Source organism: Lacerta agilis, chromosome 5, assembly GCF_009819535.1.
Source record: "Lacerta agilis isolate rLacAgi1 chromosome 5, rLacAgi1.pri, whole genome shotgun sequence".
In the NCBI taxonomy this organism is placed as follows: domain Eukaryota; kingdom Metazoa; phylum Chordata; class Lepidosauria; order Squamata; family Lacertidae; genus Lacerta; species Lacerta agilis.
Window position 1 is genome coordinate 20080925 of NC_046316.1, and position 17309 is coordinate 20098233.

At 45.8% G+C, this 17309-nt stretch overlaps 1 protein-coding gene across 1 annotated transcript in view; it reads right to left on the reverse strand.

Moving 5' to 3' along the window:
• OGDHL (oxoglutarate dehydrogenase like) overlaps positions 1–17309 on the reverse strand; it is a 67559-nt gene that overhangs the window by 38448 nt on the left and 11802 nt on the right. Inside the window, 4 exon segments of the mRNA XM_033148784.1 lie at positions 1719–1910; positions 3330–3445; positions 4086–4188; positions 13599–13790. Of these exon segments, the coding sequence (XP_033004675.1) occupies positions 1719–1910; positions 3330–3445; positions 4086–4188; positions 13599–13790 (603 nt within the window).

The following is a 17309-nucleotide window of genomic DNA, read 5'->3' on the forward strand; positions in this document are numbered from 1 at the left end:
CTAGCATTTTTTCTGCATGAACATGATATATCAGGCTCCTCCCTAGTTTTTTATACAGATCTTTCTAGTTAACCAGTACACAATATGTACAGCAGGACACAATATGTATGTTGCGGAGGAAGAGGAGGGGGATGCACATATCAGGAAGATAATGAGAAAACATTCTGTGTGGCAGACTGTTAACAGCCTGTCATTCAAACACCATGGTAACCTGTTTATTAAAAAGCATCTGGTTCAAATTCATTTCTCTTTTAATTAAACTTGGGCAGGAATTATATACTGCTGTCTCACTATATAAACATTGCCATAGAAGGCAAATGTTATATCTGAGTAACAAAGTAAAATATCTACCCAAATGCTCTAGAGCAGAACCAGTCTTAATGGTTACGTTCATGAACTGATGCTGCATGCCAAGAGAACATGACCATATTTTTATCAGCTCCTTGCTTTCATGTTGTTGTTGTTATGATTATGATTATTATTTTATTTTTATTATTTAATGCAACTAAAACATCCTTCCCCACTGCCATTCAAATGTTTTAGACTACAGTTTCCCCACAGCCCAAGCCAGCAAATAATAGATCTCTATGGGAACCCACAGCCCAATAACTATTAGGGCATCCTAGAACTGTTCTCTGGTAGTGACCCCAAAGGGAGAAGCAAAAGTACTATAACATAGTGCCTGCAGCTTCTAACCCCCTGAGTAGTTCCAGAAGAACATCAGGGTCAATGGCTTCAAAGGCCACTAAGAGGTTAAGGAGAACCAACCAGGTTGCACTCCCCTGTCACTTTCTCAATAAAGGCCATCAATCAGGGTGGTCAAAGCTGTTTTAATGCTAAAATGGGGCCTGAAACTGAACCGGGTCTGGATAATCTGCTTTATCCAGAGAAGTAGTTTTCTAAAACCTCTGTGACTTGGGAAGGCCTCTTCAAGAGGGGCTGCACTACTATTTTAAGGCAGTGGCCATAACTCCCACATAGTGAGATGCTAACCATGTTTTGGACCCATCCAGAATCCATATCTGTCAGGGACTGGGGGCTGAGAAGGAATGGTGGAGGGCCCCCCCCCCCGCATTCTGACCCTTCCAGGGAAGAGGAAGAGGAAGAAGACAGTACAGCGGAACTGTGGACATAATCCATCCCAGAGGCACATCCGCAACTCGAAGCGTTCACATCCAGTATGATTTAGTGCTTCTGCGCATCCATGAGCGGCGAAACGCGGAAGTAACCCATTCCGGTACTTCCAGGTTGCCCTGGGACGTAACGCGAAAAGACGCAACATGAAGTGGAGGCAACACGAGGTATGACTGTATAGATTTACAACAGGGGTTTGAGGGTGGTCGCAGCTCAGAGGCAGTGAGGGGAAAAGTTGGGAAATCATGGAAGAGCCAGAACAACACCCGGCTGACACGTTGTCATTAGAAGCATTCCAGACCCTCCATCTCCCAGAACCCGGCAAGCCTTAAAGTAGAGAGCAAAGAGCTCAAAGACAGAGGGCAGTTAGTGGCACCCCTATAGGAGATGATGAGAATGACAAATGAGGAAGAGGGAAGACAGAAGGTAGAGATTCACTTGGGACAACACCATTATCCAAGAGGGTGGTTCTATAAAGATTGAAATAAAAAAGGACTGTAAGAAACTTTTCCTTGTCTTTTTAATTCCTGGGCAACCAGCTGGGAGCCGCTGACAACACCCTGACAATATCACTCCTTCCCAACATACCTTGTTGACCGCACCAATCTAGCCAACAACGTCCGTTTTTCATCCTTCGAAAAAAAAAAAATATAAAAAAAATCAAAAAAAAAACGAATTTCATGACACCTGGTCTCAAACCTCTTCCGGATCCAATCACACTGTTCCACATCATTAATAAACATAAATTCCAGCCCAATGTGTTGACAATACGTGTTCTGGATGGTAAAATGATACATTAAAAACATGAAAATGTTTAAAAGGTGGCAAAGACAGAGTCAGAGTATAAACTATGCTTAAAATGTACTTTTCTCTCCACCCAAAGAACTGGCTCCTCCTAAGGCAGGCATTCCCAACCTGCGGCCCTCCAGATGTTTTGGCCTACAACTCCCATGATCCCTAGCTAACAGGACCAGTGGTCAAGGATGATGGGAACTGTAGTCCAAAACATCTGGAGGGCCGAAGGTTGGGGATGCCTGTCCTAAGGGCTAGTACAGATGCAGGAGTGCACAAGCCCATGACCAACTTTAGATACCTAAACCAGAGAGCATTTGGAAACTATTATGTTTTCAAAAGCCTTCCTGGTAGGAATCAATTAAATACTTCTAGACATGCCCACAAAGTAACTGAATTAACAAAATGAACACATGTATATGCACTACACAAAGGAACCATAATGGACCATATACTTTGGATATGAGGCTCCAGGTTTAATCCTAGCTACCTTTTACCAAGGGACCCAGGTGGCGCTGTGGGTTAAACCACAGAGTCTAGGGCTTGCTGATCAGAAGGTCGGCGGTTCGAATCCCTGCCACGGGGTGAGCTCCCGTTGCTCGGTCCCAGCTCCTGCCCACCTAGCAGTTCGAAAGCACGTCAAAGTGCAAGTAGATAAATAGGGACCACTCCAGCGGGAAGGTAAACGGCGTTTCCGTGCACTGCTCTGGTTCGCCAGAAGCGGCTTAGTCATGCTGGCCACATGACCCGGAAGCTGTCTGCAGACAAACGCCGGCTCCCTCGGCCTATAGAGTGAGATGAGCGCCGCAACCCCAGAGTCGGACACGACTGGACCTGGTGGTCAGGGGTCTCTTTACCTCTTTACCTTTACCTTTTACCAAAGTCCCTCAAAACAAATAGTGCAAAGCACTCTTACTTGGAAAACAGGATTAAGAATCTATTAACAAAACTGAGCCAAGCAGATGCACCTCTTCTGCATTCCACAATTCGATAAAACTCAACTGTGGCCAATGCCATGTCTTAGAAGTCCTCTTCCCACCCCCCCCCCAAGGTGAAGGCCTACATTAGCAACTGGTCCGAGAAATGATCAGACCAGAGCCACTCACCTGGTTACTAATACCTCCTCAAACTTAGGCAAGTCTTCAAGTCTATACTTAAATGATACCACCTGCTGCACGTCATCCTCAGATTCTGTTGGCATGTCATTCATTTTTATTTCTAGTTGGAAGTTCTTCTTACACTGTAACAGGGCACTCCACATACAACTTTTCCCTTGCAATCTTCATTTGAAGCATTTGGAAGATTAAATAATGTTAATCTTTTTCCCCGGCATGAAGATTGATAACTGGGTAACTGAACTCCCTTTAGGAGGAATCAATGATACAGGATGTCATTGTACTTACCTCCAACCGTTTGATGATCTCTCGTAAGGAAAGCATGGTCTCCTTTCCTCCAATGAAGGTGGTTGTGGGTAACTGGAACACTTTGTCCAAGTCAGATTCATATAAGCCATAAAACCCTATGGTATATACATTATTAGTTAGTGAGAAGGCAGGAACAAAAGTTCAAAACTCAAACATTGACTATACAGAGCCACATATACCTCATTAACTTGGTGGCCTTAGATACAAATAATGCAATTTGGTACATACCTGAAAATATCAGAAACTTTGGGGGCAAAATTTCAAGGTATCTTAAAGATGCGAGTTAACAGGAGATAAAGCAATGAAGTCAAATAGCCTTGGCATGAACACACATGCACCTTGTTGTTCTTTGCCTACTCTTTTCCTGTGTTTCACCTTTATTTTCATGCCCATTTTTATTAATCTATCAGCATTTAGGAGCCAGGGATTTGTTTTGCAACATCTCTTAAAATTCATGCCAAGTTCTTGCAAATAATCATTTTTAAAACTACTTGTGCTTTTATAATGAGAATGAAAATGCCATTTTCACATCTTCCTCATATATGTAACAATTTAACATAAATTAATACATAAAGTTAGAGGACTCTCTCATTAAAGATGAGTTGCTTGCTCCGCTGCAAACAGGAGCGACTATTCAGTTTTGCAGTGCTCACCTGACTGCTTGTTGCACTTAAATCATGAGACATGCTCCTCACCGTGGATATTAATTTACTGCCAAGGAGTTAAAATTCTCACCTAGTTTATCTATAGTAGTGATTAAATCTGAGGGGACGAATGAATCCAAGTCGGCATCCAAGATTCCTAAAGGATCCAACTGAGCCACATGGTGTCCACGGATCTGCATAGGTTGAAGTGGGTAAGAAAGGCGGTAGGAAAGGGAAAGAAGAAAACATTGCAGTAATTTCGTTGCACTTGTACAATGTTGTACTTGTACTTGTACAATGACAATAAAGAAATCTTATCTTATCTAATAAGGTGACTCAAAAGAGAGAGCTCACCAATTTTTGTACCCTCCCACAGCTCACCCATAGAATCCTTTTCTAGCCAGTTTCGAGTTGCGGCAATGGTCATGCTCATATTGAACAAGCGTAAAGCGGTTGTTGCCTGTATGCTAAATGAATATACATTCAATGCATACGATTTCCCTAGAAGGACAAAGTGGCCAAAGAAAGTTATCATCTCCTCATCACCCTGCTTAAAAAACATAGGTCGTAACATGCCTTAAAGAATGCTCAAACTGTGGACAGCATGTCTACAGTGGCGTTAGAAGTTCAGCATTGTTTGAGATCCTAAAACAATTAAACTCAAGTAATTCCAGTCTAAACACGGGTTCGAATCCCCACAATGGGGTGAGCTCCATTGCTCGGTCCCTGCTCCTGCCAACCTAGCAGTTTGAAAGCACATCAAAGTGCAAGTAAATAGGTACCGCTCCGGAGGGAAGAAAAACGGCATTTCCGTGTGCTGCTCTGGTTCGCCAGAAGCAGCTTAGTCATGCTGGCCACATGACCCGGAAGCTGTCTGCGGGCAAATGCCGGCTCCCTCGGCCAGTAAAGCGAGATGAGCACCACAACCCCAGAGTCGTCAATAACTGGACCTAACTGTCAGGGGTCCCTTTACCTTTACCTAATTCTGGTCAAGTCAGCGAGGGTGCTTGTAATTAAGGACTTCAGACAGGATGTGGCCTTTTCAAACACATGACTGTACTCATTAAGCAACTGTTTAAGTTGGGAAACACAGCAGCTGCTATTATTGGATAGCAGTTTTCAAACTATGCCTTGGGTACCTTGTGGTACCTTGAAAAACTTCCCTTATTGAAATGGTTGATGATGGTGATTTTAATTAAAAATGAAGTAAAATGGCTACAAACAAATCCAATAAAACAGAGATGGTTGATCGTGATGAGTAAACATTATGAAATGGTTGATTATGATAAGCAAACTTCCCTAGAAGACTGTCTGTCCACCGCTACTTATCTCCTCCCACAATGATTCATGTGACCTTATCTGTGAAGGGAGCATAGGGGCGCACATGCCAACTTTAGCCCTGACCACCCCACTTTAAGGAGGAATGGGTGGAGGGGAATGTTAACGCATGTTTGGCTGAACATGCTTAGAGCTCTTCCTGAAATGGGGACCCCCGTATGGTCATGATTCCCAGTCAAGAGGAGGACTGCAACCACATTCAGCCGAACGCATTCACAATCCCCCTCCAAGTCCAAGCCTCCTCCATGGACAGAATTTTGGAACACTTGAACAGGACTAACTCACAGTTGCAAGTGTGAACCATGTGCTAAACTATGCTCTTCATTTCACATTGCTCAACAATGAATTCCAGCAAGTCCGACCAGCGCCCTGCATGAGCCAAATGTGCATCCCCTTAAATGCTCCCCAGAATCCTCTGCAGCTTGTAGGAGCATTTTAGCAGAAGGATCCGGAAAGTGTTTGTTCAGCTTTTCTACATTGAAAAGCATGGCTTTAAGGGATATAGTTTTTCTCCAAATACATTTTTGTCCAAGAATTTTTAGCTCACTGATAGTCCCTGAAAACTGCAGCGGCATAACAAGATTCCTTCGGGGCTGCAAGCAAGCTTGCTCAGGTTTGTTGAGGTGACCTGGTGAGACTCTCATATGTATTTTTTGTGTGTGTGTGTGTGTGTGTGTGTGTTTTCTTCAGCTTCTCATTACTTGTATGCAATAACAGAGAGATCACCCAGAACCCTTTATATCTTTTGAATCAAGCACTCATTTTTCAAAATAATTTTTCATTAAAAAAAACGAGGAAATTGACATTCAAGCCATTTATACCCTGAGCCAGCAAAGAGAAATGCACATGCTGGGAGACTTCCTTGCATGGTAGGCTGGTTAAGTGCATGCATCATCTGCTGGATCAGGAACCACAGGCATAAATCTGATGTGCATCTAAGTGTGGGTGCCATCTATTCACGCTGCACTGCTTTTCAGTTGGATGAGCATCCAATCCCCATCTGCCAGCACTGGCCACACTTCTTTAAAATAACAGCTAGATTTGGATTGGGAGATCATGATTATTTTTAATAAGCTGTGTAAAGGTGTGTGGCAGGGGGAGTATTGCATTTGACCAAAAAGGTGGGATGAATTTTTTTTTTACTTACTGTTATGTTTTCCCTACTGAAGAACTTGCATTTTTAGAAATGAATACAATACCAGTACAGTAAAAGTGAAATAAATAAAAGTTGCAAATAATTTTTCAGATGGTGATCCCTATGAAGCACATATATTTATTTATGTGCATAGTTCTTTGGCAAGGTATTTCTGTTTTTATGATTAATTTTAATTGATTTTATACTTTTTGTATATACTGCTTAAAAACTACCATAATTAAGCAGTATATTCAGTAATTAAGCAGCAATTAAGCAGGCAGATTCACTGCAAGAAGATGCAGTGACAGGCACTAGCTTGAATGGCTTCAAAAGAGCACGCAAGACATGAATAGAGAATAAGTCCATCAATGATAACAGCCATGATGACTACAGACAATCCTTTCTATATGCCTCTGAATACCATTTGCAGGGGTTAAACAACAGGGAGGAGCTGTTTCCTTCGGGCCCTGGTTGCGGACTTTGGACAAGAATATGGTTGACTTCTGTATGAAACAGCATGCGGCAACGGTGCCAACTTGAATAAAATGTTGGGTAAACATAACTGATCACATGATGCAGTGCATGCACACCATAGAATGCCAATGTCCATCAACTTAGAGGGCGTGCCCCCTCAAATATTTTATTGGGGAGGCTGAAGGGACCTTGGTCCCTAGAAGTTGGCTCCCATGGCACGTGGCATTAAGTGGACCTTTGATCTGATTCAACAGGGCTCTTCTTACTTAAGGCCAACTGTTGTAAACTTTTATTTTTAAAAACACAGAGTTGCAGTCAAAGTAGCACTAAGGGTGGTGGCAAACCTTTTAGAGTGCCCAAACTGCAAACCAAAACCCACTTATTTATCGCAAAGTGCCCAGAATTGTTGAGCTTTTCATTGAGTTTTTTTGGGGGCCTCCCCAAAGTTGTTCAGCTTTTTGAGGGGAGCTGCTGACCTAAGTTTTGGAGCTTTTGGGGGGGGGTCGCAAAAGCTGCATTGCTTTTTTGGGGGGACGCCCCAAAGCTGCTGAGCTTTTTTTGGGGGGGGGAGAGAACAGGAATAAATGGCGACTAGTAATACCTTCGCTGGAACTAACATGAAGCACTGACATCATCATCGTGTCCCAAAGCGCCAAAAAACCCAGCACATTAAGGGTTAAAAAACGAACGCTGTTACGCCCAATCAGAAACAGCCACTGACACAGCGAATTGAAAAACAGACCAATTGCCGAACACAATCTCCGGCTAACAGCAAGAAAGAAAAAGAAAAAAGCTTCCGGGTTTCAACAGCGGATGCAAGCCGTAGCGTGGGGGGGGGGGGGAAGTGGGAGAACAAATGGGGAAAAAACACCAATAGCGCAGATGGGCCAATGGCGCATGTGCCAGCAGTGAGGGCTCTGCGTGCCAAGTCTGGCACACGTGCCATAGGTTCACCACCGCTGCACTAAGGGGATCTGTAGAGGTTTGGAGCTTTTAGAGTTAACAAGCTCAACCAGGTTGTCCCACCCACAGGAGGAAGAGCGTCACCGGATGCTCTGTGTACTGTTGTACTTTGTAATGTGATACTTTCTGTTTCTGTTGTTGTTCCGGAGAACGGAGAGAAGGGAGAAGCCACCAACATGGCTTGCGACTCTCCCGGAATGTAATGATTTATGCCTTGTAAAATAAAGCTTCTAGATTAGAAAGAAGCCGGACTCTGTTGTCTGTAATATGCTGGCATACACAACCCCGCTGCGTGAGAGAAGATAAGAGAAGATAACTCTGCTGAATAGCACAGGAGACGGCAGCAAGGAGAACGTACAGGAGAGGTACGTGCGCTGAAGGAAGCGTGCCGGGCTCCAAGGTGTACTAAGGTTGGTTTGAAGTGTTTCCAACAATCAAAAACACTTCAGGTTATGGCAGTCCCATATTTGCGCTTGTTTATTATTCTGGACTGGTTCAGGAGCGGTTCTGAGGAGTTCCAGACTGTGTGTGCAGTGCCTCCCTGGTTTGGACTGTGATGGAGCATCCAGGGAAGTTTGCTTTGCCAGCAGGAGCATTCAGCAGTCTGCTGAATGGCTCAGGAGCCTAAAACCTGCTGCCAGAGGTTGGAAGGCAGCAGGGAAGCCCAGATTGAGGGCTGCAAAAGCAGTTGTACCTCTCTGGTGAAACCCCCATCTGTGGAGCCGGGTGAGAAGCTACAGATTCGTGAGTACGCTACCCCTGGGCAAGATGGAGGGAGCCATAGCATTCCCAGCAAGGAGGAGGGAAGCTTTTGTTTGCAAGCACCCCCAGCCTCACAGCTTCGATGCAGAGGGCTGTTCCCTGAGAGCGTTGATGTTTTGGCCAACGCCTGTGAGGAGGAAGGTCTGGCCAGTGCTTGTGAAGCCTGGAAGAAGACCCTAGCCCAGTTTCACGGGGCTGAGGGACTGGCTGAAGTGGCTTTGGAAAGCTCGCCCCCAGCTCGGCTTATGGCTGTTGTGCAGCAACAGTGCCATGGAAAGCAGGAGGGGGGCCAGATCGCCGTGGGCTTTGCTCCCAGAAAGGGAGGGGCTGTTTCCAAGTCTGAAGCCAGCGTAAAAGTTTTTGACTGTGGAGCTGTGTTTTGTCACGTCGCCTGCACCTGGTCTTTTGTTGACGTGCATGGCTGAAGATAAGGCCAAGGACATGACGTGTGGTACTGGCCATGAGAATCGCAACAGCTCTACCACAGCCCAGGCGGAAGAGGATGCCTACTGTTGTCGTGCAGTTACCGTGGCAATGAAGGCCAACCCTGGTGGGCTGCGAATGATGAGTGCCTGTGCAGCGTCTCTTTGCATCGTCATCGTTCCTCCTGGTGGACTTGTGAGGAACTGCGAGTCTTTTTCTACAGAGCAGTTTGAAGAACTGACTGTTGGAGGCAAGAAAAGGCTTGACTTTTTGCTAACAGTCAAGGGACAGATCCAAGGGACAGAACTGGCGTTTTCTGTGGCTGTTGACATAACTGTGTATTGTTTGTTTATGTCAAACCTTCTGTCCAATGTTTTTGCTGTTTGCTTTGTGCTTATCACCTGTTCTGCTTGCAGGGGCCAGAAGATGCTTCTACGCGTGAAAGGCAGCCAGGACGGGCTGTTTGCTGTTAAGAAGCCTCAATCCAGAACAGGGGGAGGTGGCACTGATGGAATGTTTGCTCAGTGCACCAGTGTGCCCGTGCACCACTTATGTTTGTGTCAGTGGTACCAAAGGCTGGCAAGTCGCCACTGGGACAGTGTGCTGAAGCAGCCTGAGTTCTCTGAAGGGTGCAAGTTAAGGGCATGTAACAGCTTTCTTGATTGCAGGGTTTGCAAGGTCGAGGAGTCGACATCTAGCTACCCCGCGTCTGAAAGGGAAACCACGCGTCCCTTTTCCCTGGTTCATGTGGCTGTTTCTGAAGGGATGCCAGAAGCTAACCTGGGAGGAGCGTGTTGTTCTGAGTGTTTGGCTGATGTTTTCTCTCCACCACATGTGGTCTGCGTTGCTCAAGGAGGCAACTGAGGCAGCACCACTGGTTGCAGTGGAACAGCAGGTTTCTACTGGAGTAGGCTGTTCCCAGGTCCTCAGTGAGAGGGGAGTAAGCACAGTGTGACTAACCTGCTTTCTTCACAGGTATGTGGTCTTGCAGAGAGGCAGCAAAGGATGCTGCATGCTGCCACTGAAGACATGCTCTTGGATGCAGAGCTTCCACAAGGGTTCTGGGTGGAACTGGGTGGCAATGGTCCAGGTGGATCAGCCCCAAGAGGGGGTATCGCTGTGGTTTTGGCAACTGCTGGTGGCTCGGGCCGAGTTCCCGGCCATCACCAGGGTGCAGCGCAGCTAGTGGTGACTCCAAGGCAGCAGCCTGGGAGTGCACCCGCATCTCCTATGTCACGGACTAGGAGGCAGGCCACGCATGGCGACTCTTTGTGTGGCAACTCTTCTCCAGGAGAGCCTGGCGCAGGTCTCGTCCTGGTGCAAGAGGGGGGTTCTTTGGGAGTGAAGCAGGAGCCCAAAGGCGTGCCAATGTCATCCTTAGGTGGTTCAGTTAGGATGCACAGGCGCAGCAAGTCTGTAGGTGAGATGCCTGACGTCACGGACGTGCAGGTGGAGTCCAGTGCAACTGGAGCAGAGGGAGAATCTGAAGTGGTATCACAGCAGTCTGCACGATCCACTGAAGGGATTCTGCACGAAAGGTTCACGGCCACTAGCGTGAGTGCTTGTTTGGTTCAGTGTGAACCGGAAAGCCTTGTGAAGGTTCAATGGGTATCTCAAGGTGAGGCCCAGAAATGGCAGGATGCCATGGTAGAGCAGGTAAGCTCAATGAGGTCTTTGGGTGTGTGCACAACCACGACACTGTCAGAAGGTCGTTGGGTGTGCAGACTCAAGACGGCAGCAACTGGCGAGTTGCAGTGCAAGGCTAGGTCAGTAGCCAGAGGTTTCACTCAGGAGGAGGGGGTCCATTGTTCCGAGGTACTGGACGCGCTCTCTCTCAGAAGCGAAACCACGTGCATGCTGTTAGCGGTCGCGACTCAAAGCAGTTTTGAGGTGAGCCACTTTGGTTTGGTTGCCTGTTTGGATTCCGACCTGGATGAGGAGAGGTACGAGGTACCTCCGCCAGGGTTCGAGGACAACGGGCCAAATCAAGTGTGGAGTTTGCACGAGGTAATCACTGGCTTGAAGGAGTCAGCCAGAGATTGGTCCTCAGGCGTGCAAGAAGCTTTGAGAAAGCTAGGTGTCAGCCAGAGTTGTGCTGATAGCTGCCTGTTTCTGGCAGGAGTAAGCCCAGAGCAGGAGCTAGTTCTGCAGTCCAGTGCGGACATGCTTTACCTGGTGGAGACCAGGGACAGGTGCAACGGTTCGCAGAGGAGCTTGGTCAGTCTTTCCAGCTCAGGAACCTAAGCCCTGTTGCTGTTTACCTAGGTGTGCAGGTAGACAGAGCCGAAGACGGTAGTGTCTTGCTCAATCAGACTGGCAAGGTAGTGCAGTTGTTGAAGAAGTGCAGAGTGTCTGAATGTGCTAGTGTCAGAACACCCATGGAGACGTGTCTAGGTGAGGACAGTCAGACCGGGGAACGCTCTGAGTTCGAGAGCCCCGAGGTGTTTAGGTCAGCTCCTGGGAGGCTGTTGTTTCCTTCCTAGTTGAGCAAAACTGACATAGCAGTTGCTGTGGATCTGTTCAGCAAGGAGGCTGCAAATCCCAGTATGCATGCCTGGAATGGCATGGAGAGAGTGCTCCAGAGTTTGCAGGAGACTAAGGAGTTTTGCCCGGAGTTGTCAGCTACCGGTGAGCCCCAGCTCACGCGCTGGTGCAACAGCGGTTGGGCAAATTCCGAGGACAGGAAATCTGTGTCTGAAATGGTTGTACAGTGTGGAGGAGCTCTAGGCGGGCTGAAGTCCCGGTGCCAGAGCCTCATTGCTCATTCTCGTGCAGAAGCCAGGTACAGTGCGTTGTCAGTGCTTTGCAGGGAACTGGAGTTCTATAGGTGTTTGGTCCAAGAGATCTGCGTTCAGAGTTGCCTGCCCGTGATGGTTTGGGAGGACAACCAACTCTGTTTGTTGGTGGCAGAGTCTGGACAAGTCAAGGCCAGACCCAAACACCTAGACGTTCTCTTTCGAGACGTGTGTGTTCAGACCGGCTTGGAGAAGCTGAAGTACTGTCCTGGTCAGGTGAACCAGAGGGTTGGGTTCACGAAGCCCCTGAGCTTCCAACGTCATGGGGAGTTCTGTGAGGGTTTGTGTGAGGTAAGCTGCAAGCTTACAACGCCCCTGTGTGCGGGACAAGAGGGGGTGTAGAGAGGTTTGGAGCTTTTAGAGTTAACAAGCTCAACCAGGTTGTCCCACCCACAGGAGGAAGAGCGTCACCGGATGCTCTGTGTACTGTTGTACTTTGTAATGTGATACTTTCTGTTTCTGTTGTTCCGGAGAACGGAGAGAAGGGAGAAGCCACCAACATGGCTTGCGACTCTCCCGGAATGTAATGATTTATGCCTTGTAAAATAAAGCTTCTAGATTAGAAAGAAGCCGGACTCTGTTGTCTGTAATATGCTGGCATACACAACCCCGCTGCGTGAGAGAAGATAAGAGAAGATAACTCTGCTGAATAGCACAGGAGACGGCAGCAAGGAGAACGTACAGGAGAGGTACGTGCGCTGAAGGAAGCGTGCCGGGCTCCAAGGTGTACTAAGGTTGGTTTGAAGTGTTTCCAACAATCAAAACACTTCAGGATCAATCCACCAGTGCAAGCATTTCTGCTTGCCCAACAGAACTAGATCCGCTCTACTCCCCCACCCCCACCCCACCACCCCGCCATGCACTGTTCTGGGAATTCTCTAAATTCTCAAGAGAAGGTTTGGGGGGTGGGATGGGGGAGTACTGCTGCACTAGTACGGATCGTTGCACAACAATTTAGGCAAATACACTCCTTAATTCTCAGTACTAGGCAGAAACAGACAGCATAAAGTAAGCATGCAGTAAAGATCTCCCACAAATATTTCCCACAGACCTTTTGTTTTTTTTAATCGGCTTTTATCTTGACTAATTGCAAAGTCCAAGGGGGGAAAAATAAAGACAGAAGAAACCATAATTCTGCATACAGTGCAACATTTCAATGATCTTCTGCTAATTCATCTTTTAAATAAATGGCTATTCTCCCATGACAGAATGCAACTCATTTGTTTTGGATGTATTTTGTAACAAAAAGGCCTTCTGCATATCAAAAATTAATACACACAGTGACAGTATGTGTGTATAGAGCAAAGTTAGAGGGAGTTCTTGCAGCGCGCTAATTTATCATTCAGAGAGCAATATGCAACAGCCGCGAAAACAGTTCAATTATTTTTCATTTAAATAATAATAATTAGTCAGGGGGTCACGTGCAAATCACTTGTCTGACAATATTCTGGTTGCCTTTTAGATTAGCATTGACAAGGAATCTATAAGAATAGAAATTTAAGGGGATTCACAAACCAAAAATGTTTCATTTGGGGGAGGATGTGGATGATGCAAAATATTGCATGCACAAACAGCTCTGAGTCCAGAATAAACTGTTGTGTGGAAATGCCCTTAAACACCTATGAAGAAGGAGCTCCTTAGCTGTGTATTATTTACAAAATGTTGTTATAAGCAAACACCCTCAGCTGCTGCAGGCGAATTTCTGTACACTGACCTGATATGCTCTGATCAATGACTGCACAGCCAGATGATCCTCGACCAGTTTCCCAGCTTTCGCAGGTGACTTTGTCAGTCCATGGCTTTGGACAAGTGATGTTTTGCTTCCTGAAAGGTCCGGTAAAGGAGTTTGAAAGGCTTGTCCAGGGAGGGCTCCAGCAGCAGCATTTCGGAAAAATAAATCCCATGACTACACATGATGGAAAAAGAGAGAGAAGGAAGCGGGGGGGGGGCGGGGCGGGAAGTAGAAAGCTATTATAGCCCTAGAAGTTTTAAAAGAAAACAATACAGGTGATAAATTCAATCCCTTCATTTCCTTGTCCCTAATTCTTTTTGCTATCGCTCTCTATTATCTAGCTCTTAAACCAATATTTCACTACCATCCCCACTCAAAGTACTACGGGGCTCCTCTTTGTAGCTGCCTGGAGCCCTGCAAGAGCATTCTTCTTAGGGATTAGTGATACACTGCAACATTTTGTTGTAGGTCTCAGTGATAAGACAAAAATAGTTCAAAGGTAAGTCTTAGGGAGCAAGATGGCTTAAAAGATACTTTTTTCAGACCTGGGGCTCACAACTACTGATTGAAAACAAGTCAGTACACTAATAAAATTTGGGAGGAGGGACTGTGCTGTCAGAAAGCTCCCGAAATCATGGACCATAAGGAACACCATCTACTCATCTGTATTGTCCTATATTTTGTAAATGCCCCCAACATTTGGGCAACGTGCTTTAAAGTGCTGCTGCCTGAGTTCTGGAAGAAAGACCTGCTCCTTGTTGCCAGACCCATTTCTACCTTACCTAGAGGGTGGGGCCCAGACTCACCTTGAACAGCTAAAAGAGGCTCCTGGGAGGCTGGAGGGACATTGCTGGAACAACTCCTTGGGTTGGGGCAACTGGCTAAAATGGTTCCCCCGTTTCATTTTTGTCAGGTTGGTGTTGGTTAAATGTTTAGTTGGGGTTGGTGGTTACTTTAATTTGGGTATAACTGTAAACTGTTTGTTATTATTGTTACTGGTTTTTATTGATTTATTGGTTTTTTTGTTGCTTGTATAGGATATCTTTTTTTAAAAAAATGTTTGATGTCTTGTTGTGTTTCATGTGTTGTAAGCTGCCCAGAGTGGCTGGGGAAACCCAGCCAGATGGGTGGGATATAAATTGTTGTTGTTGTTGTTGTTGTTGTTGTTGTTGTCATCATCATTATTATTAAAGCGAGCAATAAGAAACAGCATATGAAGGTCACATGATCCATTCATTTTAAGTGAGAAAGCTGGCCAGGAAGGGTGGGAGGTGGGCAGATTCTTTTTTTCACTGTACCAATTTTAGGTTGGCACAGCAAAGCCCCCTTCCAGTTGCTGGCCCAGTTTAAGATCCAGTAGATCCACGTCTGGATCAGCTCTGGCTTTTCCCAAACCACCAATACCCAGTATTTAATAATAATAATAATAATAATAATAATAATAATAATAATTATTATTATTATTATTATTTGTACCCCCACTCTGGGCGGCTTCCAAGAGAAATCCAATACAAAAATATCACACATTAAAAACTTCCCTGAAAAGGGCTGCCTTCAGGTATTTTCTGAATGTCAGGTAGTTGTTTATTTCCTTGACCTGTGATGGGAGGGCGTTCCACAGGGCGGGCGCCACTACCGAGGAGGCCCTCTGCCTGGTTCCCTGTAGCTTTGCTTCTCGCAGTGAGGGAACCACCAGAAGGCCCTCGGCGCTGGATCTCAGTGTCCGGGCTGAATGATGGGGGTGGAGGCGCTCCTTCAGGTATACAGGACCAAGGCCGTTTAGGGCTTTAAAGGTCAGCACCAACACTTTGAATTGTGCTTGGAAACGCACTGGGAGCCAATGTAGATCTCTTAGGCCCTCTACGGGCCGCAGAACACTGTTGGGGGTAGTGCTTCTTCCAATGTACTTCCTGCAGCTGCAGCAGCGGTCTCTAGCGGTGGACCACGACCAGTACAGGCCAGCAGACAAGGACATCTGCTGAATCCTCATCCCCTCCAACAGTGCAGATTGGGACTAGGACTGAAGCCTAAACCCAGAATACAACTGTTTACAAAATCCAGTGTTAAGAATGGCTCCCCTGAAAAGCTGCTTTTGTGTATTTCAGTTATTTTTTTCTTACTGCCCAGTGGTGATAACTAAAACGCTGCAATGTTAGCTGTTTGGCTTTTAACCATTATTACTGTTGAGTGTTAGGTATAATAACTTTATTTATGTTATTTAAAAAAAAAACCTACCACTCATCTCCTATGTCAAGGAAGTCATTACGCTCTCATGGTAGGCTGGTTGCAAACATGGCAACTGTTGTGTACTCAATAGACAACCAAGCCGTTGTTGTTTTTTTCAATTAATCTTGTGATAGCAATAGCTGAGCCTTGTCAAGTCTCTTCTTTATGATCTATGGCCCTGACACCATTCTATGAGCAGAAATAATGACACCTTTCTCGGGGCTTGTATCATTTCATTCCTAGAGTCATTTCAGATGCTACTTTGCACTAGTGGAGCAAAGGATTAGTAGGGACAAGAGAGGGAAGAGCAAAGAGCATTGTAAGAAAAGAAGACCCAAAAGATCAGTTGGGGAAAAGGTAGCTCTAGAAAATGCTTTCTAGGTTACAGCCCAATCCTAAATCTGTTTACTCAGATGTTACTCCCATGGGCACCTACCAGTATTTCCCGGTAAAATGCATAGTAGGTTTGAGAGATTTTATTTGCCTATTGCCCAATGGCCATTATGAAACACGGGAACAGCAGAAGTACCAACAATCCCAAATTTGTAGCAGATCTAAACTCCTGCTAGGGAAGCAGGGAGAAAACGTAGCACTAATATATAACACTAAAAATTACCAAAACCAAACTGAGATTAACAACAACATCACAATACTATGCGAATGGTTTTTGCAGTTCAGGTTGTAGATTTTTAGAAAATTGCAGTGAATTTTTCGCTCTACTGCTGCAAAAGTGGCAACCTTGTTTAATTGTTGTCTGCCAACAGATCAAAACAAATATATATATAAGAGGCCAACGTAAACGTAAGCTTTAATTTAAAAAAAATACAATCAAAGGTTACATTGGCTACTCTGGAAGACATATAGAGAGTAAAATACAAATCCTCTGAATAAAATGAGGTCTAGCTCAAACATGAGGGACATACCGTATTTTTCGCTCCATAAGACACACTTTTTTCCTCCTAAAAAGTAAGGGGAAATGTCTGAGCGTCTTATGGAGTGAATGTGTGGTCCCTGGAGCCGAATTGCCCAGGGGCCAAAAGTAGGTCATGCTTTTTTTTTTTTTTTTACAAAGAGAGAAAGGGGTGTTTTAAGGAAGCTGCTGATCAGCAAGCAATCGGGAGAGAGATAAGGCTCGCTGGCTCCGTTTCCGGCCCCGCCCCCTTGCCCAGGCCTCCATTGTTGAATGTTCTGCAGATGGAGGCTGTTTGTTTCCCCAGCGACATGTGATGGCTGAGTAGATTATCTGTCTGGAAACTGTAGAAACGGCCCCCTTTCCTTTCCTAAAGAAGCTGCAGAACTGTGAGATGAACCCCATAAAAACGGGGCTTTTCCTCTTTGCAAAAGAAGCTGCACAACTGTGAGCTGACCCCCCCAACGAGGCTTTTCCCCCTTTGCGAAATAAGCTGCACAACTTTGAGCTGATCCTCAAAAAAAACCAGGGCTTTTCTCTTTGCAAAAGAAGCTGCA